We start from the raw sequence: 27,926 nt of genomic DNA, 5'->3' as shown, positions 1-27,926 counted from the left end.
TATACACCTTTGTCTTTGAGTGTAGAACGTGTATATATTTTTTTTGTCGGACCAACTCACCGAGCTTAACCCCCCCTGTCATAGTAGCGAGCACATTCCCAGCCTTCAGGTCCCTGTGTATCACCCGCCTCGAGTGTAGGAACTGGAGCCCGCGACACATCTCGCGGCACACGTACGCGATCTGCGCCTCGCTGAGACCCTTCTCGAGCTCTGACATCACAGAGTCCAGGGCGCCGCCGTCGCAGTACTCTAGCAGCATCTGCGGGGTGAGAGTGGGATTGACGGCGCGTTTGAAGATGTGGATCTTTCGTGATGTTTTACAAACAAAATCAAAGGAAGAAAAATTTTAAGAATCATAGGAAAATCATTGGCAAAGATATCGAAATATCATAGGAAATATAGATAAGTGGTGCGTTCAAATATTTCTTGATGTTTAACAAAAAATATAGAAAAAATACAAAGTTATAATTTTGTGACTTTTTTGTCCTTGCAGAGATATGTAAAGATAAAAAAATACATAAGTTAAAAAAAATATAATATGTGATTAGGATTCGATAATCTAGTATACTGATTTCTGTGGTTTTTCTTGTGTTTAAAAGATAATGCAATAGGCAAACGTTCAAACTTAATCTTCTTTTGAGAAGAATATTATAGATTCTACACTTGATAATTAGCTTAAAACACTATAATATAGAAATTAAGTCTTATTGACGTCATATAAGTCTTCGACTTTAGGGAACTCCTTAACGACCAAAGGTAGAAACACCAAATTTAACACCGAAGCTTCTCTCAACTAGCAATTACCAGAGGACATTGGTATTTTAGGACAACTTTATAAAAAAACTCACCCATAGCTTGTTATCTATGAAGTACGCCTCGTGCAACTCAACGACGTTCGGATGCCGGCACTCGCTCAGTATGTCGATCTCGACGGTGAAGTCGGCGAGGTCGTCCTCGTTGTCGAGCACGCACATCTTGGCGGCGGCGAGCTGGCCCGTCGTCTTGTGCTGGGCTTTGTATACCTGCGGGTGAGGAATGGAAGAGTTTTGTTAGGGATTTGTTTTTTTTTTTTTTATAATATAGGAATAGCAAACGAGCATGTAGTCCACCTGATGGTAAGTGACTACTGCCACCCACGGACATCTGTAATCAACCCCAGATAGGATTAGATATTCCTACCTATTAGGTCGGCCACAGATGCGCCGCTACCCTTGAGGACTAAGCTGGAACGCCTCGGAAAAGTCTGTCTCCCTTACCACACCCTTCAAACCGGAACACAGCAGCGCCTAACACTGCTGTTATTAGGTAGGTTCTACCAACTTTCTAAAATTCTACCACCTTTTCAGTACTTTGAATGTACGAAACGTTTCGCAACTACTACAGTTATAACTGTTACTAAATGGATATACGCAAATACATTGAAACGTGTTAGTACTGAAGTATTTTTTTATTCAGCCATAGTAGTTTGACTAAGGGAGATCTCCCGCCGGGCTCGGTGATCGTGCCCGGGGAGCGCGCTCCAACAGTCTCAGTTCGGAGCTTGTATATATGCAAGATGTTTAGAAAACTTCGATAGCTCGTGATTCAGCAGCGCCATTTCTTGACGAGTAGCGAGAAGTCGCTACAGTAGTAAATTAATTGTAAAATGTAAACTATCCCCTTATACGATGCAATATTTACCACTCCAAATACCGAAAAATACCGGTTTCTGGTATGGGCAATTGGGACCCCTTTGTATTTAACTTTCTTATTTTTAGTATTTGTTGTTGTAGTGGCCATAGCAATATACACAAAAAATACATGTGTCTATCTCTCACAGTATAAGAGATAAGACAGACAAACGAACTGACAGACAGACAGCGGAGGCTTACAATTACGTTTCCATTTTTTTAGGGTTTGGGAACGAAACGCTTAAAACTAAGCAACCAGGCAGATTTACGTAGGCGTCTAATACGAGAGATGCAGAAAACATGATTCTCAAATTTATATTAAATAGCAAACAGTAATATTTTGACGCACATTTCAAATTTCGACATTTGGTTCAACAAAGCAACATCGTTATATCACTCACATGTAAATATTTACGCAACATTGCTCACTTTATCCAATTTCCACGAGAATAGGCATTTTTATGTGTTTTTAACGGAAAATTAGATTATTTTCATTCTGAATCACGGTGTTACGTTTTGAGCTAGAAGCCGTACGAATGTTGTTATTTATTTCAAGAGATCTTCTATTTTTTTCAAGTGTACTTTCACGTGCACAGTATCATAAATAAGGAATAATAATCTCTTTCGAGGACTTTTGTCTAATCTAAAGTTACATGCTCTAGGATTTTTAGGGTTCCATAACAATTCTTAACTTCCTTTCTAATTTTGTCTTGTCCGTCTGTCTCATCTGCTCTATTACTATTATAAAATCTACTAGTTCTTGTACGTATGCCACATGATTGGATAAGGTTAGTCCGAGTCTAAAAGATGAGCATTCATTGCTAAACCCTTTTAAATAGTGATATGTGTAACTGTGATCCGATCATATCCTATGGCCTAAGGCCAAGTTCTAGATTTCTCATTCAGTTTATACAGACTAGCTTTGATCAGGTCACCTGGTCTTGATCCTGAAACTGGCGTCTGCTCTGGAGTCGCAAGGTCCTTAACTGTGGAGTTTTGGACCTGAGTGCCAAAGTGTTCCACTCACCTTCCCGAAAGCGCCATCGCCGAGCTCGCCGACCATGTCCCAGTGCTCGTTCGGGTCGCTGTTGTCCCTGATGTTGCTGAACACCTTCTTCTTCTTCGCGTCATTGCCGCCGCCAAGGTGCAGCACCTGAAACGAAATTACGATAATTTGAACGATCGAGCAATATCAAAAAGATTATGGACATTTCGGACTGTAGAATAGACAATATCAATATTTTTATACTGTGTAAATATTATAGAAAATATAGTTTAATATACTAATAACCACGTTTTTATTTTAAAGCAAATTAAAAAATAGTAAATAAGACTTAATAAAATGACTGACGAGAATTAATGAGATTGTGTCGAAAAGCGTGGGATGCTTTGTACGAAAATTTTCAACTAACTCCTGTATTATCATCAGGTTTTGATAACTGTAAAATTTTTTGAATTAATCTGACCGTTCAAAGCGGGTAAAGAGTTGTTGAGAAAAACGCACGGAAATTGAAATATAGTTGGAGTGCAAGCAATCCATGTAAACTTAACACTTACCTTTTTGAGATTATTGAAAAACGACATGTCTGTGTTGTGGCGCGTCGTGTGGCGCCCTCAACCGTCTTTACACATGATGACGTCGGCGCTTCTGGGCATGCATCTGAAACAATAGGACACTATGTGTGAATACTTTTTTTTATAGTATAGGAGTTGCAGACAAGCATACAGTCTATCTAATGGTAAGTGGCTACTGCCGCTCATGGACATCTGTAATCAACCCCAGATAGGATTAGATATTCTTACCTCAGGTCGGCCACAGATGCGCCGCTACCCCTGAGGACTAAGCTGGAACGTCTCAAAAAGTCAGTCTCCCTTACCACACCCTTCAAAACGGAACACAGCAGCGCCTAATACTGCTGTTATTAGGTAGAAATAGGTGTGGCGGTGGTGCCGCCGGAGTCGAAGTTCTTCGAGTTTTTTCATAATATAGGAGTTGCAGACAAGAATGCAGTCCATCTAATGGTAAGTGGCTACTGCCGCTCATGGACATCTGTAATCAACTCCAGCGCCCTAGCACTGCTTAACACTGCTGTTGTTAGGCAGAAATAGGTGTGACGGTGGGGCCGCTGGAGTTGAACCACAGTGGGTTCTACCACCTTCACATGTAAGACACACATACGGCGAAGGATTACATCGCGAAGAAACTTGCACACCAGAGATTTTTCATAAAAAGTTCTTAAAGGTATTTTTTTATTTACAAATTTGTGTACACAGAAACATAACAAAATAAGGCATTAAAAAGAGATATGGTACAGAGGTATGTGAAGTCTACCGATACACTTGGCCAGCGCGGTGAACTATCGCCTAATCCTTCTCATTCTGAGAGGAGACACGTGCCCAGCAGTGAGACAAAAATTAGGCGTCGACAAGGTAAGCTAAAATATTAGGAATATTATATTTATTTAGTGTCGGAAGATAAATTCCGGCCTGGGCGCGGTGAATGGCATCTAGGACGAGCCAGATGAGAGGGAAGGGGGAATAAAATTAGCAATTAGTACCAATGGGAGCGCGGCGGCAGACAGTTATTATTTGAAGGACCTATTTCAACTCTGGGCATTAAAAGGCACAAGTCTAAATTATTCCAAAGGTAATTACTACGGCATAAAATCATTTTTTTTTTAAATTCAATATAGGTTCTTTACAGAGCACTTTTTGAATGTCAATACTTTGTCAATTACCTATCTTCTAAATTTTTGTATTATACTATAGTTGAGGATGGTAGGGTTAGTATGGTCCAACCACAAAGATACCATCATTAAACATATTGACATTTTGCATTTAGGTGGGTGTGTGGATGTCGACTGACTTACATATGAGACGATTATCATATCACAAGAGAGTGGCACACATCTATAATCAGCTTCAGTTAGAACCCCAGTTCTATAATGAGTTCCTAACAGATGTCCATAGGCAACAGTAACCAACCACCTATCATCAATTTTATAGCCCAAAAAAACTTTCCCAAAACAAGAAACCATTATCTTTTCATTCAAAACACGCACTAAAATCGACCTCACCGTAGCAACCTCGCCGCGTCCTTGCACCGATACGGCGACGTAAACAAGACGAGGCAATATCGCCGCACGGGCCGTGATCAGACGTACGCCCGAGGAAAACGTCAACTAAATGTTTATTGAGGTTTAGTTCGGTGTATGTTATGAGTGATGAGCGATTTAATCGTCTACTTTATTAACGCCCGCAAGATGAGGCAATATCGCTGTAAATGCCGTGATGAGAGGTACGCGCAAGGAAAATGTCAACTAAATGTTTATTGAAGTTTTGTTTGGTTGTAAGTTATGAGCGGTTTAGTTATCAAAATGAGGTAATATCGGCATACGACGAATTAATGAGTTAATGAGACGTACGCTCGAGGAAGATGTCAACTACATAAATATTTATCTAATATATAAAATTCTCGTGTCACAATTTTCGTTGCCATACTCCTCCGAAACGGCCTGACCGATTTTGATGAAATTTTTTGTGCTTATCCGGTATCTATGAGAATCGGCCAACATCTATTTTTCATCCCCCTAAATGATAAGGGTTGTTCACCCTTAACATTTTTCGGGTCAGCTAGTTTAGTTATAAGTGAATACGGAAAACACGCTGAAACCTTTCGTGTAGCCGCGCGTTTTAATGAGCTAAATATAATTTAATTGCTTCATATGACACCAAAAAGTGCATGTGAATGAAAATAAATAGATAATAATTATTATTTTCGAACTTATAATGTTATCAAAACCTTATTTAGTATTTTTCGAACTTTCACTATTAGGAGAACTACTTCTTAATAATTTGACAATACGACTGCAAAACGTGAATATCATAAGCTCGTCGTATTACAAGCGGTGGTTGAAGGTGGTAGAACACTTTGTGGTTCGACTCTGGCGGCACCACCGCCACACCTATTTCTGCCTAATAACAGCAGTTTTAGGCGCTGCTCTGTCCCGTTTTGGGTGTGGTAAGGAAGACATACTTTTCCGAGGCGTTCCAGCTTAGTCCTGAGGGGTAGCGGCGCATCTGTGGCCGACCTTAGGTAGGAATATCTAATCCTATCTGGGGTTGATTACACATGTCCATGGGCGGTAGTAGCCACATACCATCAGGTGGACTGCAAGCTCGTCTGCTGCTCCTATATTATAAAAAAAAGCGGAACTCACTCGCTCACGTCTATAAACTTGTACCACACCCACCGCAATGATTCATCGTGCACATTTTATAACCGCCACCAGTTTATCGGCGGGACCGCGGCGTTTCCGCCGGCACGCGATAGTGGCACCACTTTTACATCAAAACACATTTATATTGCACTAGCTGACCCGGCAAACTTTGTACCGCCTCAAAATCTATTTATCAAATATATTCCATATTATTATAAAATATAGCCTATGTTACTCGTGGATAATGTAGCATTCGAATGGTGAAAGAATTTTTAAAATCGGTCCAGTAGTTTTTGAGCCTATTCATTACAATCAAACAAACAAACAATGGTTTCCTCTTTATAATATTAGTATAGATATCAACACCAGTTAAAATTATGCTTTCTAAATAAATAGTTTTCTATACAAATATATCAAATTTTCATGATTTTCTACGGTTTTAAATTACCGTTTTGTAACTCCTACTATGCTGAGTTGTGGCTTAAACTTATGTCAATTATTAGGATTAGTATAAGAGTGTTTCTGTAAAACTTAAGGACAAAAAAATAATAAAAAAAAGTCCCATATATAAATATCATGCTTGGCACTTGCTGCAAACTTCAAAAGTGTACAAATATTTGGCTACATCAAAAGCTATGCTACAAACGGTTGCAAACCTACACAAACCAAGTCAAAAGCTCTAGCCACACGTTTGAATTTGTGATGGTTTAGCAAGCGAGCGCGAACAGCATAACATTGTATAAAAATTAAAAGACAACCCATTCACGGGAGATGCACGAAGAAGAGGGCACGAAGTCCAGATGGTACTGCTACTACGGATTAACAAATCAATAAATCAAGACGATTCGAATGTTATCTCTTTCGATTCGGCTAACCGCATTATATCACGTTCATTGTGAGAATCTCATTCATAATAACAAACAACACATCATTTACGTCATTAATTTACAAGCAAGTAGTTACTCGTATTTATAGTATCTATTTTTGTTATGGGTACTTTACAGATGGTAGAATATTATGATTATACCATCACACCTTATAACGGTAACGTAATGTTGCTGCTTTTGAAGTTTGCGGCAAAAATACAAACATTTTAACGTAGTCTTCAGAAGTAGAAACTCATATGTGTGTAACTAAATAAAACTAAGGATTTCGGAAAGGATGTCCATGTGGTAGAACCCTTTGTTGATCGACCTAGTATGTACCACCGCCACACGTAGTCTGCCTAATAACAGCAGTGTTTTTTTTTTATAATATGAGAGTAGCAGACGAGCATGCAGCCGCCCATGGACATCTGTAATCAACCCCAGATAGGATTAGATACTCCTACCTGAGGTCGGCCACAGATGCGCCGCTACCCCTGAGGACTAAGCTGGAACGCCTCGGAAAAGTATGTCTCCCTTACCACACCCTTCAAAACGGAACACAGCAGCGCTTAACGCTGCTGTTATTAGGTAGAAATAGGTGTAGCGGTGGTGCCGCCGGAGTCGAACCACAAAGGGTTCTACCACCTTCAAAACGTAACGTGCTGCTGTATTCAGTTTTGAAGGTAGCGGCAAAAATACAAACATTTAAACATAGTCCTCAGAAGTAGCAACTCATCTGTGTGTGACCTTAAATAAAACTAAGGATATGCGGAAGGAGCTGTCCATGTGGCAGAACCCTTTGTCGATCGACTTCGTACGTACCACCGCCACACCTAGTCTGCCTAATAACAGCAGTGTTACAGGAGACATACTTATCCGAGACGTTCTAACTCAGTCCTCAGTAGTAGAAACGCATTTTTGGCTAACTTCACGTAAGACCTTTATGGGAGGCAGTAGCCACTTACCATCAGGTGGACTGCATGCTCGTCTCCTACTTTTACTTACTAATAATGGACCAAATGCAAGTCGTCGCAAGTCGAGTCGAAAGGTTCCGTACCACCAAACGTTTGCATTTTTTTTAATTTTTAGTATTTGTTATTATAGCAGCAACATACATTGTGAAAATTTGAACTGACTACCTATAACGATTAAATAGTTCGAAAAATACCGGTTTGTTGTATGGAGACCCCTTTTTATAATCAACGTTTTTTTTTATTTTTAGTGTTTGTTCTTATAGCTGCCGCCGTTATATATTATTTGTAAAAATTTCAAGTGTCTATCTATTACAGTTCCAGAGATAGAGCCCTGTGACAGACGGACAAACAGCGAAGTCTTAGTAACAGGGTTCCGTTTTTATGGTTCCGGAACCCTAAAAAAGAACTATCAGGTTTACTGTATGTTCAATTGTTCATTTACTACTTAAAGTTCTTGAAAAGATTAATAATAATAATATCCTTTATTGTACCCAATATAGTAAACAAAAATAAAAACATACAATTTAGGACGATACAAAAGGCGGCCTTATCGCTAACACAGCGATTTCTTCGAGGCAACCTTAGGGTGAGGAGTTAAAGAGGGGATGAATTAAAAGAATAGGTAGGGTGCAAATAAATAAATAGATTCTAGGTATTTAACAATTAAATTTTCAAAACCGACCAATCTTTTTAGTTTTTATCATTTTAACGGTTTTTTTTTATCATCGGTCACCGCCTCCGTAATTAAGTTACGCTCTCGGCGTGGTGCGCGAAGAATTCACTTTCGATTTTTTACCACGTACATACGTCGAAGCGATAATATGTTGTGTGTGGACGTAATGTTTGACGATATCGATTCTATTGAAGTCACACATGATTATTAGAAACTGATCAGCTAACGCTAAAATTTATAATTAGTTTATCCAATGTTTGCCTCCCGAAGATCAAGAATTGATTGCTTCAACTACTCATTGTCATTAACATGAGAACAATAACTTATAATTAAGTACAATAAATTAAAACTGACTTCTATGAGAAATCGAGATCTTTAAACCTATTCTTCAAACCTACGTTGTCAAATTTCCATTTTTGGAAGTCAAAATTTTCAAAGGGGGCGGAAAAGGGTTAAATGCTTTCAAATAAACGCAATATTAGGTACTAAGTCCATTCGTGACTTTTTTGGCGCGGAAACATTTCAGGAGCTTCCAGGCAAGTAGAAGCTTCCAGGTCGCGATGTTTTTATGTAATATAGGAGTAGCAGACGAGCATGCAGTTCATATTATGGTAAGTGGCTACTACCGCTGGACATCTGTAATCAACCCCAGGCAGGTTTAGGTGCCCACCTGAGGTCAGCCACAGGCGCGCTGATGTCCCTGAGGACAAAGCTGGAATATCTCAGAAAAGTATGTCTCCGTTACCACACCCATCAAACCAGAACACAGCAGCGCTTAACACTGCTGTTATTAAACAGAAATAGGTGTGGCGACGGTGCCGCCGGAGTCGAACCACAAAGAGTTCTACGTTCGAATGTGCCATCACAAAAAAACAAATACTAATTTTTGAGTAAACTTACTCTACTGTTAGAACAGTAGAATTGATAAGACACCTATGAATGAACAAATTCATTGATAAAGCCCGTATCTACGCCCCCTCTCGCAATGAAAAATACTCCACTACTATTTGTACGGTTGCAAGGAGTCATATAGACAATACGAGCTTTTGCCCGCGGCTTCGCTCGCGTTACGAAGTAATATTATTAACTAAGAAGATTTATACAAACTTTCATCCCCTATTTTATCCCCTTGGGGGTAGAATTGATCATAATCCTTTCTTAGTGGATGCCTACGTCATAACATCTACCTGCATGCCCAATTTCAGCCCGATCCGTCCAGTGGTTTGGGCTGTGCGTTGATAGATCACTATGTCAGTCAGTCACCTTTGAGTTATATATATTTAGATATTAACAACATTTTCAGTCAGACATCTGCTTCTGACAAATGCATTGATCGGGACATGTATCAAATCGCGGTGCGATGGGGCATGATCTCTTAATTCTTATGTACCAAGGGATCCTGCATATGAAGTTCAGGGGACATATTATATGGGTACACCAGAATACACAGTATTTGCCTCATGTATATTTCTGATTTTACTATTGTCAAATTCGATCTTTGGTAATCAAACACTGGACAGATTGATTAATAATAACGGACAAGCATCCAATCCGGTTGACGTGGATGGTCAATGATGATCGCTAGTGAATATACATGTGACGTGTGGGTTAGTCACGGTGACATCATTCTTGTGATGAGCGCATGGTGCAAGTTGATGGGCGACGGCGGATTACGTCATCATATTGTCAAAAAAGCAGTGATAGCCTAGTTGTTAAGAAGCTCGGCCTCTCGATCGAGGGGTCCGAGGTTCAAATCCCAGGCAATAGAAATTAATCGTCACTTGCTTAAACGGCGAAGGAAAACATCGTGAGGAAACCTGCATACCTGAGATTTATAAAAAAAAAACATAAAGGTATGTGAAGTCTACCAATACGCACTCGGCCAGCGCGGTGGACTATGGCCTAATTCTTCTGAGAGGAGACCCGTGCCTAACAGTGAGACAATAATGGGATGATGATGATGATTGTTAGCAAATTATTTTATAGTATTATTTAATAAATTATTCGATGTTATTTAGAAGATATTACAATGTTTAAAATAATAATGTATATTTACTTCAGTACTGGCTGGCTGCATACTGCTGGCTGGAGAGATTTTAGAAGTTCAAATAAAAAAATAAAAGCGGATTCGGATTTAAAAAAATATGTTTTGGGGGAATTGTGTGATGATCAGGATCAGGATTAAATTATAATTGTTAATTTGTTAGACTTTAATGCAAGCAGCATAGATACGTATAGATATCTCACCGCCTTGTAATTGAAGGAAGCCATTAAATGGCTTAAACGGCTGACAAATGTGTCAGCCATTTAATGGCTGTCATGGTGTAATTTACGCGGAACAATGCCGACATGTGCAGTAAGTGGTGGCAAAAACACGAAATCGAAGAAAAAGTGCGGAGAAATATCGTTTCATTCGTATATTATCTAAAAACTACATTTTGTTAACAGAAAACAGATGACAATGACAATTTCAATTGTCAAAACTGGTTACATTTTCTTGTTAGGAGTGAGTAATCTTCACTAATCTATGGCAAGCAGAAATACTGTTAATACCTTCGAAGTATTGGTTTTATTGATTAATAATATAAATTGTAATAACTCTTATTAAAAGTTAAGAGTTATTATGTCGCTTGAGTGGTACAAGTGATAATGACATCATTGTTGTAGTAAATGTGGCGCGAGTTGATAGGCGACAGCGGTTTTTAAATTGCAATACACACACATAGCGTGCATCTAAAAAGTCATGATTTATAAACCTCGTTCTAGAAATTATAAATTGATTAAATAATTTTTATTTGCGTATTATAAAATAATTACTACATGGAAAACCAAAAATAATCATGTATTTTTTTTGTTATATTAATTAATTTGTTCTTAATAGACAAAGCCTACACAATTCAGTTTTTACAAGCTTCTATTTAACTCAGATTGTTTATTCGTATGTATGTGGGAGTCAAATTGACCCACTTCCTATATCCGACTGAGCTAAAATTTTGCATACACATTTGATTTAGATGACTATGCGTGATTAGATCAGTTACGTCATACTCAATCCAATATGGTGGACCAATCAATTAATATGCGCCCCTAATTATAATAATATGGATATAAAGTGGAATAGTTTTTTGAGAAGATTATAAAAAAAACTTGTTTATTAACTGTTTACTATATATTTATTTAGACACCTGTATGAGCTGGGGTCGAACAGGAACCCTATCCACAACAAGTAATTCATTATTATCATCAACCCATCACTGTCTTACTGCTGTGCACGGGTCTCCTCTCAGTATAAAGGATTAGGTCATAGTCCACCGCGCTGGACAAGTACGAATTTGGAAACTTTTCTAAGATTTCTCAGGTACGCAGGTTTCCTTACGATGTTTTCACCATTTAAGCAAATGCCTGGGATTTAAACCCCTCACCCCACGATCAAGAGGCCGAATTTCTTAACCACTAGGCTGTCACTGCTTCTCAAGTAATTAGCGACCCACTAACTGTATTGTAATGCAGTGAAACATTTGCAAATTAAACATATGTGTCACAAATTACAGGAAAAATGTTAAGCGTTATCAGTACAGTATGAGTGCATAATATGTAACACATAATGTGTATACAGTTATTTCCGTTCTCATGTATATGACTCAATTTAAATTAATCAAACACTTGTAATCTGTCGAGATGACCATGTTACGAAATAATATTAAGATAACATCATAAAATAGGTTCTATTGACCGAAGACTAGCTTATAAGTCTACCAATTTGCACTTATCCATCGCCATGGACTGCCATGGAGTGTGGCTTGATGGTTTTCATTCTGAGACAAGACCCGGCGGGTTACTACCATCTTTTAAAACAATATTATTTTAATCATAAATTGATATTACGTACCACAACCTCGTTAACGTAAGATTGTTTTTATAACATTACAATAACCAGTTTTGTATTATGTCGGTCGAAATTATTTATTCTTTTTTTGCAGGAAATTTAACATTTTAAGCAAAATATGACAATTTCAGTTGGGTTTATACAATGGATAAGCGAAAAATGAATAAGGGTTTAAGTTTATTCAACTGCGTATGACGGAATATTTTACTGTGTTAAGGAGGTCGTGGTACGAAACAAAATAATGTTAATGCAATATTGAAATAAAAGTTTCCTGAACTATGATGGTTTTTAAAAATATGGTGGTAGGCCCCCTGTGCCCAAAATGGAACAGTAATAGGTTTATGACGCTAATATTCCTTTAGATGCCATTGCGTCAACTCAGACAATCGAACTGCGTAATCAATCATGACCTACAAATAACAAATTTCTCATTGAAGCCGTATTTTCGTTTCTTTTGTTTTCGTTACATATAGAACTTTAAATTGCAAATTTCACATGATTCGATGAGTATACTTAAAAACATGCGCTTATATTAAGCGTTTCAACTCAGTCTTAATTTCACGATAAAGCATTTATGACCGACTTTAATCGACCTTCAATCCTATCTATCCATGAGTCCACGTCACCACTTACGCAGCATACAACACACTCGTAAGTTCGATTACATAAACCGCCCCCGCCACCTCCTCTAACTCGTACCGCAACCTCTCACAATTGAGACGGCCACTGCATACGAGATCTGTCTCTAATTGCCCCAGCGACGGTGGACGATGGACACTGGCGACCCACTGGCGTCAGCGACCCACCGCCATTTTGATGTTTACTAGTCCGCATATAAAGGCGATAAACAATAATGTTTTACTAGCATTTACCTGCGGTTTCGCTCGCGATCACAGGCTATTATCTATTCCGCGGTAATGATACTTTTTTTAAGACACGCTTATACTAGGCGTTTCAATACAGTCTTACTTTCGCGGTTGTAAGGGTAGGTGTAACAGTGTTACAGACTTTAGTAGACCTCCATATCCTATCTATCCTTGAGTCCACGTCACTTCTTACGCAGCATACGACACGCTCGTTACTTCGATCAAATCGCCCCCGCTACCTCCTCTAACTCATACCGCAGCAACTCTCAATTGAGACGGCTACTGAATACGAGATCTGTCTCTAATTGCTCCAGCGACGGTGGACGATGGGGGCACTCAATGGACACTGGCGACCCGTTGGCGTGCTATTTATTAATCGCCATTTTGATGTTTACTAGTCCGCATATAAAGGCGACAATTAATAATGTTTTACTAGCATTTACCTGCGGTTTCGCTTAAGATCTCAGGCTTTTATCTATTCCCCGGTAATTATACTTTTTTTTTAAGACACACGCTTATACTAGGCGTTTCAATACAGTCTTACTTTCACGGTTGTATAGGTAGGTGTAACAGTTTTACAGGACTTTAGTAGACCTCCATATCCTATCTATCCTTGAGTCCACGTCACCACTTACGCAGCATACGACACGCTCGTCACTTCGATCAAATCGCGTCCGCCACCTCCTATAACTAGTACCGCAACCTCTCACAATTGAGACGGCCACTGAATACGAGATCTGTCTCTAATTGCTCCAGCGACGGTGGACGATGGGGGCACTCAATGGACACTGGCGACCCGCTGGCGTGCTTTTTATTACTAGCTACCAACTTCCTACACTCTCATCCTGTTTTCGATTTGATGTTTATAGTTATCGCCAAACTGCTTGTCCGCTCTGATGTTGTTGCGAGCAGGTGTAGTCATACAATTTGCTATGGCGACGCGATTCATTTCTATATTCAAAGCGGACTAGCAGTTTTACGCGGACTATACCTTTATAATGCTTTCCCGCGTAAGGTTGTGAACAGTAGTTTAGTAATTGTACTCTCGAGGGAAGTGGTAGGTTTGAAGGTGGTAGAACCCTTTGTGATTCGACTCCGGCGGCACCACCGCCGTACCTATTTCTGCCTAACAACAGCAGTGTTAAGCACTGCCGTGTTCTTGTTTGAAGGGTGTGTTAAGGGAGACATACACTTCCGAGGCGTGCGAGCCTAGTCATCAGGGGCAGCGGCGCATCTGTGGCCTACCTCAGGTAGAAATATCTAAACCTATCTGGGATTGATTACAGATGTCCATGAGCGGCAGTAGCCACTTACTACCCGGTGGACTGCAAGCTCGTCCGCTACTCCTATATTATAAAAACAAAAAAATATATATTTGTATTGTATAGTATAGTAAAGTATAGTTTAGTATAGCATAGTTTAGTATAGTATAGTATAGTATAGCATAGTATAGTATAGTACAGTATAGTATAGTATAGTATACAACACGTCACAGATAGGTCACAGCTCGACATTGGCGATCTAGCAACACAGTCATCGTTAAAAAATCTCAAAGTCCAACCTGAATGAATGCGAAGCGACGTAATAATGGAATCTGCTATCGCGGTCTCAATACAAACAGGTGTGACCACGACTTATGTTGATTAGACGAAACCAGTTACCGGTCTTAGGGTCCGAGGTTCGAATCCCGGTAGTACGTTTAGTCCGAAACAAATACATCAAATAAAATAACTTATAAGATACCCTTTCAAGAGAAAGAAAAGAAAACTGTAAACAGGAAATCATGTTTTTCTGTTTTCCAAGAAAACTATAAAAAAAACCTACTGTGTATTTTGTACGCGTGCGCTAATGTGTGTGTGCGTGTGTGTGTATACTTGTGTGTTTATGTGTCAACAAATGAAATTCTCAAAGCTCAACCTGAATGAATGCTATACGACATAATAATGGAATCTGCTATCGCGGACTCAATACAAACAGGTGTGTCCACGACTTAATATGTTGATTAGACAAAACCAGTTCCCGCTGATTGTTAGAACCTAGTGAACTATGTGTGGCGTTTGGCATAATTTCCAATCACCTCAATGGGTCGCACTGCCCATTCCAAGCAATATAAAAAATACGTGTGGCACTCGGAGACTGCCGCGGTAAAGCTATTGCATAGAATTTTTTATCAACTTATGCAAATTGCAAGCGTGATATTTCAAAAAGTCATTACCCCGTCAACTGGCGTGTGCGCCCCGGGGCGCACAGATCGCTACTAAAAAGTATCACCGCTGTGCCGGTCGGAGTGGGGGGTGTTAGGGTTTTTTCGTTACGGAATTTTTGGATTCGGTCTCCACGCTCAAGCCCCGCAATAGAAGCTATGCAATAGCTTAAAAATTTAGTTTTTTTTAAATTATATACGGGAGTAGCAGACGAGGATACAGTACACCTGATGGTAAGTGGCTTCTGCCGCTCATTGACATCTGTAATCAACCAAGATAGGATTAAATATTCCTACCTGAGGTCGGCCACAGGTGTACTCCTGGCCGGACTAAGCTGGAACGCCACAGAAAAGTATGTATCCCTTACCACAACCTTCAAACCAGAACAGAGCAGCGCTCAACACTGCTGTTATGAATCAGAAATAGGTGTGGCGGTAGTGCCGCCGGAGTCGATCCACAAAGAGTTCTACCACCTTCAAAATCCAAGTACAGTACTGTGACTAGGAAACTAATCGTATCTGTGGTTGATTATTATGTCGATGGGCGACAATATCCACTTACCATCATGTGGACTGCTTGCTCATCTCAGTGGGCTCCACTGCCCATCCCGAGCCAAACGTATCGGATACATTCAAAATGAGTGGTTAGCGCGACCTGAAGCTGTGACCGCATTAGTGGGACTCGGTTGACGCGCGCTAAACGGTGATAACGCGTAAACTGCGCGCGGACTGACGCGCACGAAAGTGTTTGATGTGTAATATATTAATATAATATAATATAGTATAAGCAGTCCACCTGACGGCAAGATGTCACTGTTATGTTTGGAAGATAGTATTGATTTCTACACTAATATTATAAAGAGGAAAACTTTGTTTGATTGTAATGAATAGGCTCAAAAACTACTGGACCGATTTTAAAAATTCTTTCACCATTCGAAAGCGGCATTATCCACGAGTAACATAGGCTATATTTGATATATATTTGATAAATAGACTTTGAGGCGATACAAAGTTTGCCGGGTCAGCTAGTGTAATATATAAGCATTTCACCTGACAACAATATGCTACTGTTATGTTTGGAAGATAGTATTGATTTCTATATTATATATCCTGAAGTTAGCCACATGTGCATTATTATCCCTGAGGGCTAAGTTGGAAGCCCAGAAAAGTATGTCTCCCTTACTTTTCAAACAAGAACACAGCAACAATGCCGTTACTAGGCAGGAATAAGTGTGGCGTTGGTGCCTCCGGAATCAAACCACCAACAACAGTCTCTTTCAGAGTAGAATAATCAATTTTTAGGGTTCCGTACCCAAAGGGCAAAAATGGAACCCTATTACTAGGCCTCCCCTGTCTATCACAGAGCTCTGGCTGCTGAACCGTAATAGATACATTTAAAAATTTTACACAGTATGTATTTACAAACGTAGCTGCTATAACAACTAATATTATAAAAAAAGAAAGATTTGAATGGTTTTAGTGGTACGGAACCCTCCGTGTGCGAGTTCGACTTGCACTTGGCTAACTATTTTTATATTTCCCCAATAACACTTTCCCCACCGCCAGTACACTTGCACACAGGCGTCTCGGAGGCACGCACGTCTTTGACACGCTTTCGATTGCCGTCCGAGTGGGAACGCTCAGCTTCAACCGTTGAGAGAATAGTAAAGCTTAGATGCTGCTTGGTATAGTCCGCGCCGAACTGCTAGTCCGCTCTCAAGGTGTTGCGAGCAGGTGTAGTCGTACAATTTGCTATGGCAACGCGATTTATTCTATATTCAGAGCGGACTAGCAGTTTTATGCGGACTATACAAGTTTTGCTGCATTTTGACAGTGGGTTCCGGGTTCGATCCCCGGTCAGACAAGCAGTAATGACTTTATATTTAGCTTCTAAATCTGTGTAGGTAGGTACTTTTCGTCCATAACAAACCCACATAGTCCATATGAGACAATGAGACGTTAAGTGTACTTTTTTTTATATTTTCCAAAAAACAATTTCGCTTAGCTTCAACCGTCGAGAGAATAGTAAAGCTAAGATGCTGCTAACTTTGATGGCCTAATGGTAAGAAACGGCCCTTCATGCGGTCGGTCTGACGTTCAGATCCCAGACGTAAATTTCATTTTTTAAATTACGTTCATATTTGAAATTAATTATCATTTGCTTAAACGGTGGAAGAAAACATCGTGAGGAAAACTGCACGTCAGAAAACGATGAGACCCATGTCCAGCAGTGGGGCAGTAATGAGTTAATTTTAAATGTAATGGAATTATTAGCATTCGTTTTTAATAATTAATCAATCCATTTTGGCAGAAATTGTCAATATCGATATTTGGTAAGCAAGAGATTATTAACAGGAGACAGCCGACACCTACCGCCAAAGTCTATATTATATTTTCAAATACAACTTTTTCTCCATAAACATCCACGTAAAAAGTTCTCGCAGAACTTCAGCACACATTAATTTCAAAATTCATCTAGGGAATATGATGGCAAAGCCAAAGGTGAAATTAATTAATGTTCCGACGTGTGATAAATTTGCTTAATTAAAAAGTCCCTATTTCATTTATATATACGGTTCACATACATCTACGCCCGGGACTTTTAAATGAACTAAAAATGCGATTTCAAAAATATTTAAAGTTCAACCCTTCAACTGCGGTGGCACAACCGCCACACCTATTTCTGCTTATGACTTTAAGCTGTGTTCTTAAGCTTGCAGTCCACCAGTCTCTGCTACTAAAAATCAAATGTGATCAACTTTATATAAAACGGGTTCTCGATTAAAGATAGGTTACTATTCCTGGCGGACTAAGGTCGCCTCTAACGTAAGTCTCATCCACAGCCTTTCACCGAAACGCAGAAGTGCGTTTCGCTAACAGGTGGTACCTCCCCAGATGAACCATTTTGATTCTACCACCTTTCAACTTGACTCCTGTGATCGACAGAACAACTACTCTTCTCAGGAACTATTTTAGATACATGGACATTTTTTTGTTTGTTTTTGTTTTCGAGGGGAAAACCTTCGAAAGGTACCCGGTGCCGTGGGAGCGACAGGCCCCCCGTTGGCCGTCCTTGGCACTGCGTAAGGGACTCTGCGATCTCTAAAGGAACGCAACCGGAGTCCTCTTAGCACGTGGCCCCGTCGGGTCTCCACCCAGGTGAACATGACGCTCGCCATATCGTCTGGTGTACACGACGGCGGAATGCGAACACATATACCGCCGTCCTTCCCGAGGTCGCCGGTCAGGCGTTTCAAGCTCTCACTCTTGCTACACGCAACCCCGGAAGCCCCTTTTAGTAGCCTCTCACGACAGGCATACGGTAGCCTATTCTGATCCCGGAACTACAGGGATAAGATACATGGACATCTAGTGAAATCTAGGGACCTTAGTCAGTAAAGTTACTTCTAGTTTCGATTTAAAATATTATAAGTCACTCCCATCATAATATCCGTATATAGTGATGACATTCGTCCATGTGCCAACCGCACGTGAATCAATTATTTCTATTTATATGCATATATGACGTGACGTGGCGTGTTTGTTTAGTCAAAATTTCCTCTATTATTATTGCTTACCAATATTTCCTTTATGGCATTTAAAATTTTAAGCGACGAATAAGCATGCAGTCCGCCTGATGGTATAGTCCGCGCCAAACTGCTAGTCCGCTCCGAATATAGAAACGAGTCGCATCGCAATGGCAAATTGCATTTATTAGAGGGATGAAGACAGCGCGGGGTCCCTTCTGGCACCCGTCTGCTGCCCGCTCTCGCCCACGGGTACATAGCGGCGTTAGTGTACTTACTGTACGGAATATATGCCAACTAAACCTGCGCGCAACAACTTCAGAGCGGACTAGCAATTTGGCGCGGACTATAAGTGGCTACTGCCGCCCATGGACATCTGTAATCAACGCCAGATAAGATTACCTGAGATCGGCCACAGATCCGCCGCTACCCCCTGAGAAATAAGCTGGAATACCTCGGAAAACTATGTCACCTTACCACACTTCAAACCAGAACACAGCAACACTTAACACTGCTGTTATAAGAGACTAGCTGACCTGGCGAACTTTGTACCGCCTCAAAATGTTTTTATCAAATTTTTTTTTTTTTTTTTTTATAATATAAGAGTAGCAGACGAGCATGCAGTCCACCTGATGGTAAGTGGCTACTGCCGCCCATGGACATCTGTAATCAACCCCAGATAGGATTAGATATTCCTACCTGAGGTCGGCCACAGATGCGCCGCTACCCCTGAGGACTAAGTTGGAACGCCTCGGAAAAGTATATCTCTCTTACCACACCCTTCAAACCGGAACACAACAGCGCCTAACGCTGCTGTTATTAGGTAGAAATAGGTGTGGCGGTGGTGCCGCCAGAGTCGAACCACAAAGGGTTCTACCACCTTCAAAATGTTTTCATATAAAATATAGCCTATGTTACTCGTGCATAATGTAGCATTCGAATGGTGAAAGAATTTTTAAAATCGGTCCAGTAGTTTTTGAGCATATTCATTACAACCAAACAAACAAACAAACAAACAAACAAACAAAGTTTTCCTCTTTATAATATTAGTATAGAAATAGAAGTAGCGATGGCGCCGCCGGATTCGAACCACAAGGGGTTCTACCATCTTGATTTCTTGATGCTTATTCGTCGCTTAAAATTTCAAAAGATGTACATATAGGAAATTTTGGTAAGCAATAATAATAGAGTCGAATCACAATAGTTTCTACCACCTTTACCTCGAAAAGACAGTTCTGATTAGGGCAGATAATTATTTCCCGTGCCAGACAGCACAAACATTTGAACACATATTTGATCAAATGTTTGAACATAGTGAAGCACGGGTATTAGAGTACTTGTTCAAAGCTTGCTTCAAATATTTGCACATTGCCATTTGGTGTCGGTTTCTCGAGCGCACATCAAAGCGTTCAAACTTCAATTATATGCGGAGCCTGCTACTCAAATACATGCGCAAAGTCCAGTTGCTGGAAGCTATGACATGAGTGACAGCTTAAAAATTTAAACAAATAAGTGTTCAAATGTGTGAGCAAAGTCTTTGTTCAAATATTTGTGATCACATAATGACAAACTTACAAAACAATATCATACAATACAATCTTTGTGTTACGTACACATACCATCGGATTATGACATAATAATATCTTGTAGAATTTACCTTGAATGCATAATCAATTGAATTCCTCTCAGAAAGGTACATGTGTATTCATTTCCTGCTGATTAATACATTTATTATGGTGAGATATAATACGTGTATGGAGAAAGACATACGTGTAAATAATTATAAAACAGTTATTTTTATAAATAGGGTGAATTTTTCGAATGGGCCTTTGGGGCCAAATCCGAAAGTATAAGGAGTTACGAGGCCGATCTTAATCCTTACTAATATTATAAATCCGAAAGTAACTCTGTCTGTCCGTCTGTTTGTCTCTTCTTCAAGCCAGCCCACTGAACCGATTTAAAAAAAAATAACAAAAAATACAACCGACTTCTATGACACTACAAAGTAAAAAATAATTGAAATAAATGTTGGTTTAATACATATTTGTCAAGTCGGCGCTCATATTCGGCGGCCGAATTGATAACCACGTCCTTTTTGAAGTCGGTTAATGAAATTTTGTTCAAAGATAGTCTGAGATCCGAGAAAGGACATAGGATAGTTTTTATCCCGGAAATCCCACGGGAACTAGGGATGGCGATCTAAGATCGATTAATTGGAGAATCGATCTTTTGAACCAAAAAAAAATAGATTATTTTAATCGATATTAGTAAGGATTTAATCGTAAACTATGCATTTGATCAAGTGATGATCTGTAAAAACGTTGTTGTCCATGAGCCCACGAAGTTTTCAGAGTTGGTACGACCAATTTTCGCCAGATGGCGTCACTGTCGTTCCAATGAAGGTACGAATTTTCTTTTTAAGTATGTTAGTATATCATATTATTTACTTTTAAACGCAGGCAAAAACTAGTAAAAACTAAAACTACATGATTAGATTTAAAAAAATCTATCTCACTAGCCGGGAATCTGACGAGTTCAATTTGAAAAAGCAACACAGCCTGTATTATTCATAGGATAGGATTTTCTTCAAAATTAGCCTTTTCCTTTAGTTTGTCATAATATATTATTATTTCCCAGAATTTGATCCTTATAAGGGCCACTCTCCGAGGATTGAATAATAAAGCAAACGAGCATGCAGTCCACCTGATGGATTGTCCGTGAATCATTAATCATTTAAAATGGCTTAATTAATATTTTAGACGTAAACAATGCCATGTTTTTGCATGGAGAAACATAAAAAAATGTCAAGTGCGAGTCGTATACATGTTCATAATATTTTTTATTGTTTTAAATGTACCTGCATAAGATAAATATTATATTACGACATCATTATCAACTATTCTATTTGTTTTTACAACTATAACTGGCCATCGGTGGCCACCAATACCAGTCCCTCGTCAATTGCCGGTCTGTTACCTCCACTGCACAAAAACCATAGCCTGAGACCACAAAAACGGAATATATCAATATTTACTGTAAGATAGTGTTAATATTCATAATAATGCCGTGTGGTCTATTGCACTTGAGGGGGAACATAGAAATAAATATTGTAAAGTTGTTTGTATGTTTTTTGGACGTCAACCTGCTCCGCTGCTGGACACGGGTCTCCTTAGAGGGAGAGGTTTAAACCATTATCTACCGTGCTGGGCAAGTGAGGGTTGGTAGACTTCACACACCTTTGAAGAACTAAACGTAGATAGTTAATTGTATCAGGCGTTACTTTGCGGAAATCCATACTATTAAGATAAGATTAAAACTACTTCGCAACAATCCGCTACAAATATATATGATGGTATATATTTTAAACCATGCAGTATGTACCACCCTCCCTCCCTCAAAGGATGCATGCAGATGCAAAAATTAAAAATATACACCACCATAGATACCACCACCAACACGTGTTTCGCTCCAAAACGGAGCATCATAAGGGTAAGTTGACTCTACGACGGTTAATCGCTAAGTCTAAGAACTAAACGTATATATATTTAAAAACAAATGTCACACCCACAAATCAAACGACACCAACGACACCTCATAATAATAATAAGGTGGGGGCCAAAGACAAACACATCAGGAAAAGACATGTACAGATTATACAAAGGATTACGCATCGTCCCAAAGTATCAGTCATACAATCAAGTACATACGCTTAATAAACATTACTCTCCGCATTCGTGTAAAAATCTGTAATTTTTAACTGGCTTCAAAAAAAGGAGATTCCGTATTTAACCGTATGTATGTATGAATGTATGTATGTATGTATGTAAATATGTATGCTTATCTACGACTTTCTTAAGAAGTACTAATCAAAATTGGATAAGTTATTTTTTTTTACAAAACATTTCGCGTGACAACAGAATAGTCACCCACGCACGTCTCAAACAACGTCGGTGGCGCTCGCGCTATAAAAAGTGCACTATTTCGAGATCACACGAAACGAGATAACGACTCACTTGATACTCGCGTGTTCGTAAACAAACAGTAATAAAGCTATAGGGTTGGCAGCTGTAGGGATTTGAAAATATTTTTGAAGGAGACCTTAAACCGATTTCGAAAAAGGAGGAGATACCATGTCCGGCTGTATGTATATTTTTTTTTATATTTAAGATAACCCTAACTCCCACTGAGTTAGGGCTTTGAACATACTGTTCTGATACACATGGGTCTCCATAAATTTGCACCAAAGAATACGGCGACTTTTTCCCTTTATGACAAAACGAAGTACTGTACACTAATAACCATAGTTAAATTATTTTGGAAACGTCTACATAATAAATTGAGTTTTATTTTCCTAGAACCATGTCAACGATGTTAATACGAGAGAATATGTAATGTTATGTTATGTCCAATATCGTCCTCTCAAGATTATTCTAAAAGTACGATCAAAATTGGTTCACAACGGAGCTTACCAATGTTAAAAGTCCAACTTAACAACATTACGAAAAGGTGTACCACCTGCAAATAAATAAATACTAAAATATTGTCTACATTTGTAAAAAATCTTATTAAAAAAAAAGCACAAAATAAAATATCTATAAATTTTGTGACACCCCCACACAATATTGATCTAATAACGAGTTGACGTAATTTTTCGCAAATCTCAACGTCATCAGAATAGTCCCTGAATATACTGCGCAGATTATCACCTATTTTATATTGATATTTTTGGATGGGAGATTTCTTTGGCTCACATAATACTCCTTTTTATATAAGACTGACTTTTACTCGCAGCTTCGCTCGAGGTCAGAGGTCGATGACAATGATAATTGATAACACTGTCTTTAAGTTGTTTACATGCCTCCCTCGGGAACAGTACTGTTTTCGGGATAAAATATACCCTATGTCCTTTTTCCGAACCCCTGATAACGTGTGTACAAAATTTGACAATCGGATATGTAGTTAAGGCGTGAAAGTGTATCAAACGAACACACATTCACATTTATTACAATAGGTGAGATTGGAGCACTAAATGTGCTTGCAGTTTACCAGATGGTAAGTGGTCTCTGCGCCAACATATGTTGAACACGTCCATCATAGATTAGTAAGGATTACTCACTCCTAACAAGAAAATGTACCCAGTTTTGACAATTGAAATACTCGTAGTTGCGTAAAAAAGTTTTGCCACGTCTCAGTGCTAATATGTCCCTAAAATATTTGAAATTATTATTATAAATTATTTATTTATTATATAAATTACGCAATATTAGTTATTTATTCGTAAATTTTCTCTAAAAATGTTTTTATTTATCAAGAATTCAAAAAAAGAACTTACTAAAATAAGCCGTTTGTGGCTTCATTCAATTTCAAGGCGGCGAAGTATCTGTACTAATCTATGACGTCCATATAGAAAAGGTTGTGCCTGAAGCCAATCACGGATGCATTGCCACTCCGTAGGGCTATTGTCGCCTCATACGTAACAGCCAGTATCCACACCCTTCCACCCAAAAAGTAGTACTGTTTTGCTAGAAACAATTATGGCGGTAGATGCTTTGGTACCCATGTGTATTAATTTGGAACATTTTTTTTTTATAATATGGGAGTAGTAGAAGAGCATGCAACCAATCTTATGGTAAGTAACTACTGCCGCCCATGGACATCTGTAATCAACCCCAGATAGGATTACATATCCTACCTGAGGTCGGCCACAGATGCGCCGCTAACCCTGACGACTAAGGAGAACTCCTCAGAAAAGTATGTCTCCCTTTAAGCCAGAACACAACAGCGCTTAACACTGCTATTATAACAGAAATAGGTGTGGCGGTTGTCCCGCCGAAGTCGAACCACAGAGGGTTCAACCACCGTTAACTACCTGATAATGATACTTCCAAATAATAGACAATGATAATTCGCTTAAAGTGTATTCAACGTAATAGACACATCAAAGTAGTCCAATACATTACGACATGACAAGTGAAATCCTATAAAGTTAATTCAATTTGTGTCCATCGGGCCGACCTGAGTCGGCTTCGATATAAATAGGTCAATATTATTTCTGAATGTCATATCAATATATTATGTATTGTATATAAAAGTGAAGTCATCAACCTTTTTTTTTTTGTTTACGAGGGGGAAACCTTCAAAAAGTACCCGACGACGTGGGAGCGACGCCGGGTTATGTGGGACTTTTACCGCACTAAAACCACTCCGGAGGTCGTCCTCAACAGTTGTTGTCAGTTTGTTGGAGATCTCCAGAATCTCCGACGGAACACAACCGGAGTCCTCCAAGCGCGATGTCCCGATCTGGCTCTGCCCTGGAAGAGCACTTTTTTTTTCCTCTCACACCATCTGATGTTTACAGTATGCGACCACATATACCTGTCCTTCGCAGGCTCCAGGTGGCTCGCTAGTCGCCCACGACCTCGAAAGCACACTACACCCCATTCCCTCACAACAGGCAGTAGATACCGTAGCCCTATTCTGGTCCCGTAACTACAGGGACACGAACGATAATCTGCGCTGACGACCACTCACTGTCCCACTGCTGGGCAACGGTCTCCTCTCAGAATGAAAGGTTTATGCCATAGTACACCATGCTGGCCAAATAGTATAGAGATCAGTCTTCATTGTTAACTTTTTTTTTATTTTTTGTTAAAATATTAAAATATATTATCTGTACAATTAAAAAAAAATTTCGTGCCTTCCATCTAATGTCTTTTTCATGATCTGTGACACTTGTCTATTCTCTCTACTCTGCGGAACATTGTAAAGTGAATGTAAAGATTTTCAAAGCAATCCAATAAAATCCGATTAATCCACATATCAGTCATTTAATTGTAACAGGTTAAGGGCCCAGAATAGCCCGAGTGATCATAAAAGATTAGTAATCTGTAAAAGTGTGATTTCGGCAAGCCGGCAAATACTTAACCTAAAAGTATTCACGCGTACAAGATGTCTTCCAGCAATCCGTTAACATTAATAGAAAAATTAAGCGGCCGAGACAATTACTCAACGTGGAGATTTGCTGTGAAAACATATTTACAGCACGAGGAACTCTGGGATTGCGTTGAGAAAGGCTGTACTGACTCCAAACGCGATACCAAAGCGAAGTCAAAAATAATATTGTTGGTTGACTCCACTAATTACGTTCACATACAAGAGGCTGAAAGCGCGAAGGAAGTATGGGACAATCTTGCCAAAGCCTTCGATGACTCAGGGCTGACACGCCGTGTTGGATTGCTTCGGGAACTGTGCACAACCACACTGACAGGTTGCCAAAATGTAGAGGAGTACGTCAGTAAAATTATGACGACAGCACACAAACTGAGAAATATTGGGTTTAAAGTAGACGATGAGCGGTTAGGAACCTTATTGCTCTCCGGTCTACCCGAGTCATATCAACCCATGATAATTGCAATTGAAAGTTCAGGACTCAAAATAAGTTCAGATTCTGTTAAATCGAAAATTCTACAAGATGTTAAAATGAGTGAAAGTCAAACTTCAGCATTTGCAACTAAGACGAACTTCATAAGGAAAGGAAATAAAAAGTTTATTCCAAAAGGACCTCGGTGCTATTCCTGTAACAAGTATGGACATATCAGCACGGAATGTAAGTCCAAGAAGAAAAATAAAGCAGAAAGCTCAAGTTATGCTGCTGCATTCATTGCTTCTAATAACAGCAGTGATGCTTGGTATGTTGACTCCGGAGCCTCTGCACACATGACCAGACACTGTGACTTATTGTCACATCAGAAAGAATCAGTAATCAAAACAATCAAGGTTGCCAATGAAAAATGTTTACCAGTGAAATGTTCGGGGCAATTGAGTCTAGATGTTTGTGATGAAACAGGTCAGTGCAGTAAAGTTTTACTTCAGAATGTGCTTTTTGTGCCAGAGCTGGCTACTAATTTATTATCTGTTAGCCAAATAATTAGAAATGGTGGCCAAGTTAAATTCAATAGCAAAGGATGTGTTATTCTGAACAAATATAACACTATAGTGGGAACAGCAGATTTAGTGAACAATATGTATCGACTAAATATGTATAACGAACATGCTTACATATCTGATGTTGTAGAAAATGATGCATATTTATGGCACCAGCGAATGGGCCATCTGAATTTCAATGACTTAAGTAAAATGATTGAAAATACTGAAGGCATGAAAGTACTAAAGAAACAGGATAACAATTTAACATGCATAACATGCCTAGAAGCAAAACAGGCACGATTGCCCTTCAAAAACAAAGGTACACGTGCCTCAAAACTCCTTGAACTAGTGCATTCCGATGTGTGTGGTCCAATGGAGACAGAATCTCTTGGCGGAGCAAAGTATTTCCTAACCTTTACCGATGATTTTTCAAAGAAGATATTTGTTTACTTCCTACGAAAGAAATCAGAAGTAATCGAGAAATTGAAAGAATTTAAAAGATATGTAGAAAATCAAACAGAATGTAAAATCAAGTGCCTTCGAACTGATAATGGCCTCGAGTTCATTAACAACAGTGTCTCTGAGCTACTAAAAAGTAATGGAATTGTACATCAAACCACAGTGCCTTATACACCGCAGCAAAATGGAGTTGCTGAACGATTAAATAGAACTTTAATAGAAAAAGCCAAAAGTATGTTACTTAATGCCAAATTATCTAAACAGTATTGGGCAGAAGCCATTCAAACTGCTGCTTATCTATTAAACAGAATACCAACAAAATCATTGTCATATAAAACTCCTGAGGAGATGTGGTCTGGAACAAAACCAAGTGTTAGTCACCTGCGTGTGTTTGGTTGTGAAGCCATGGTGCACTTACCAAAAGAGAAAACAAAGAAATGGGATCCAAAAGCAAGGAAAGCCATATTCATTGGTTACTGTAGTGACACCAAAGGCTACAGGTTCATAATTCCTACCTCTGGATTAATTGTGAAAAGCAGAGATGCAGTTTTTCTAGAATCAACTGTTGTAAGAAACTATGTTCCGGTGGACTTAACTGAATCAAAGAAGGAGTCTGTAAATGAAGAATTATCGTGTGACAGTCAACAATTAAGTTC

At 39.2% G+C, this 27,926-nt stretch overlaps 1 protein-coding gene across 1 annotated transcript in view; it reads right to left on the bottom strand.

Moving 5' to 3' along the window:
* Window positions 1–27,926, bottom strand: part of Slik (Sterile20-like kinase) — a 64,991-nt gene that overhangs the window by 27,911 nt on the left and 9,154 nt on the right. The window contains exons 2-5 of the mRNA XM_073087122.1: window positions 3,228–3,330; window positions 2,698–2,823; window positions 849–1,022; window positions 61–259 (exon numbers count right to left, since the gene is read on the bottom strand). Of these exons, the coding sequence (XP_072943223.1) occupies window positions 61–259; window positions 849–1,022; window positions 2,698–2,823; window positions 3,228–3,254 (526 nt within the window). The 5' untranslated portion in view covers window positions 3,255–3,330. The remainder of the gene's footprint in view (window positions 1–60; window positions 260–848; window positions 1,023–2,697; window positions 2,824–3,227; window positions 3,331–27,926) is intronic.

The sequence above is a fragment of the Epargyreus clarus genome, unplaced genomic scaffold (assembly GCF_041222505.1).
Source record: "Epargyreus clarus isolate Ecla_fem2 unplaced genomic scaffold, WU_Ecla_fem_2.2 ptg000025l, whole genome shotgun sequence".
NCBI classification, from domain to species: domain Eukaryota; kingdom Metazoa; phylum Arthropoda; class Insecta; order Lepidoptera; family Hesperiidae; genus Epargyreus; species Epargyreus clarus.
This window is presented reverse-complemented; position numbering and strand designations above follow the sequence as displayed.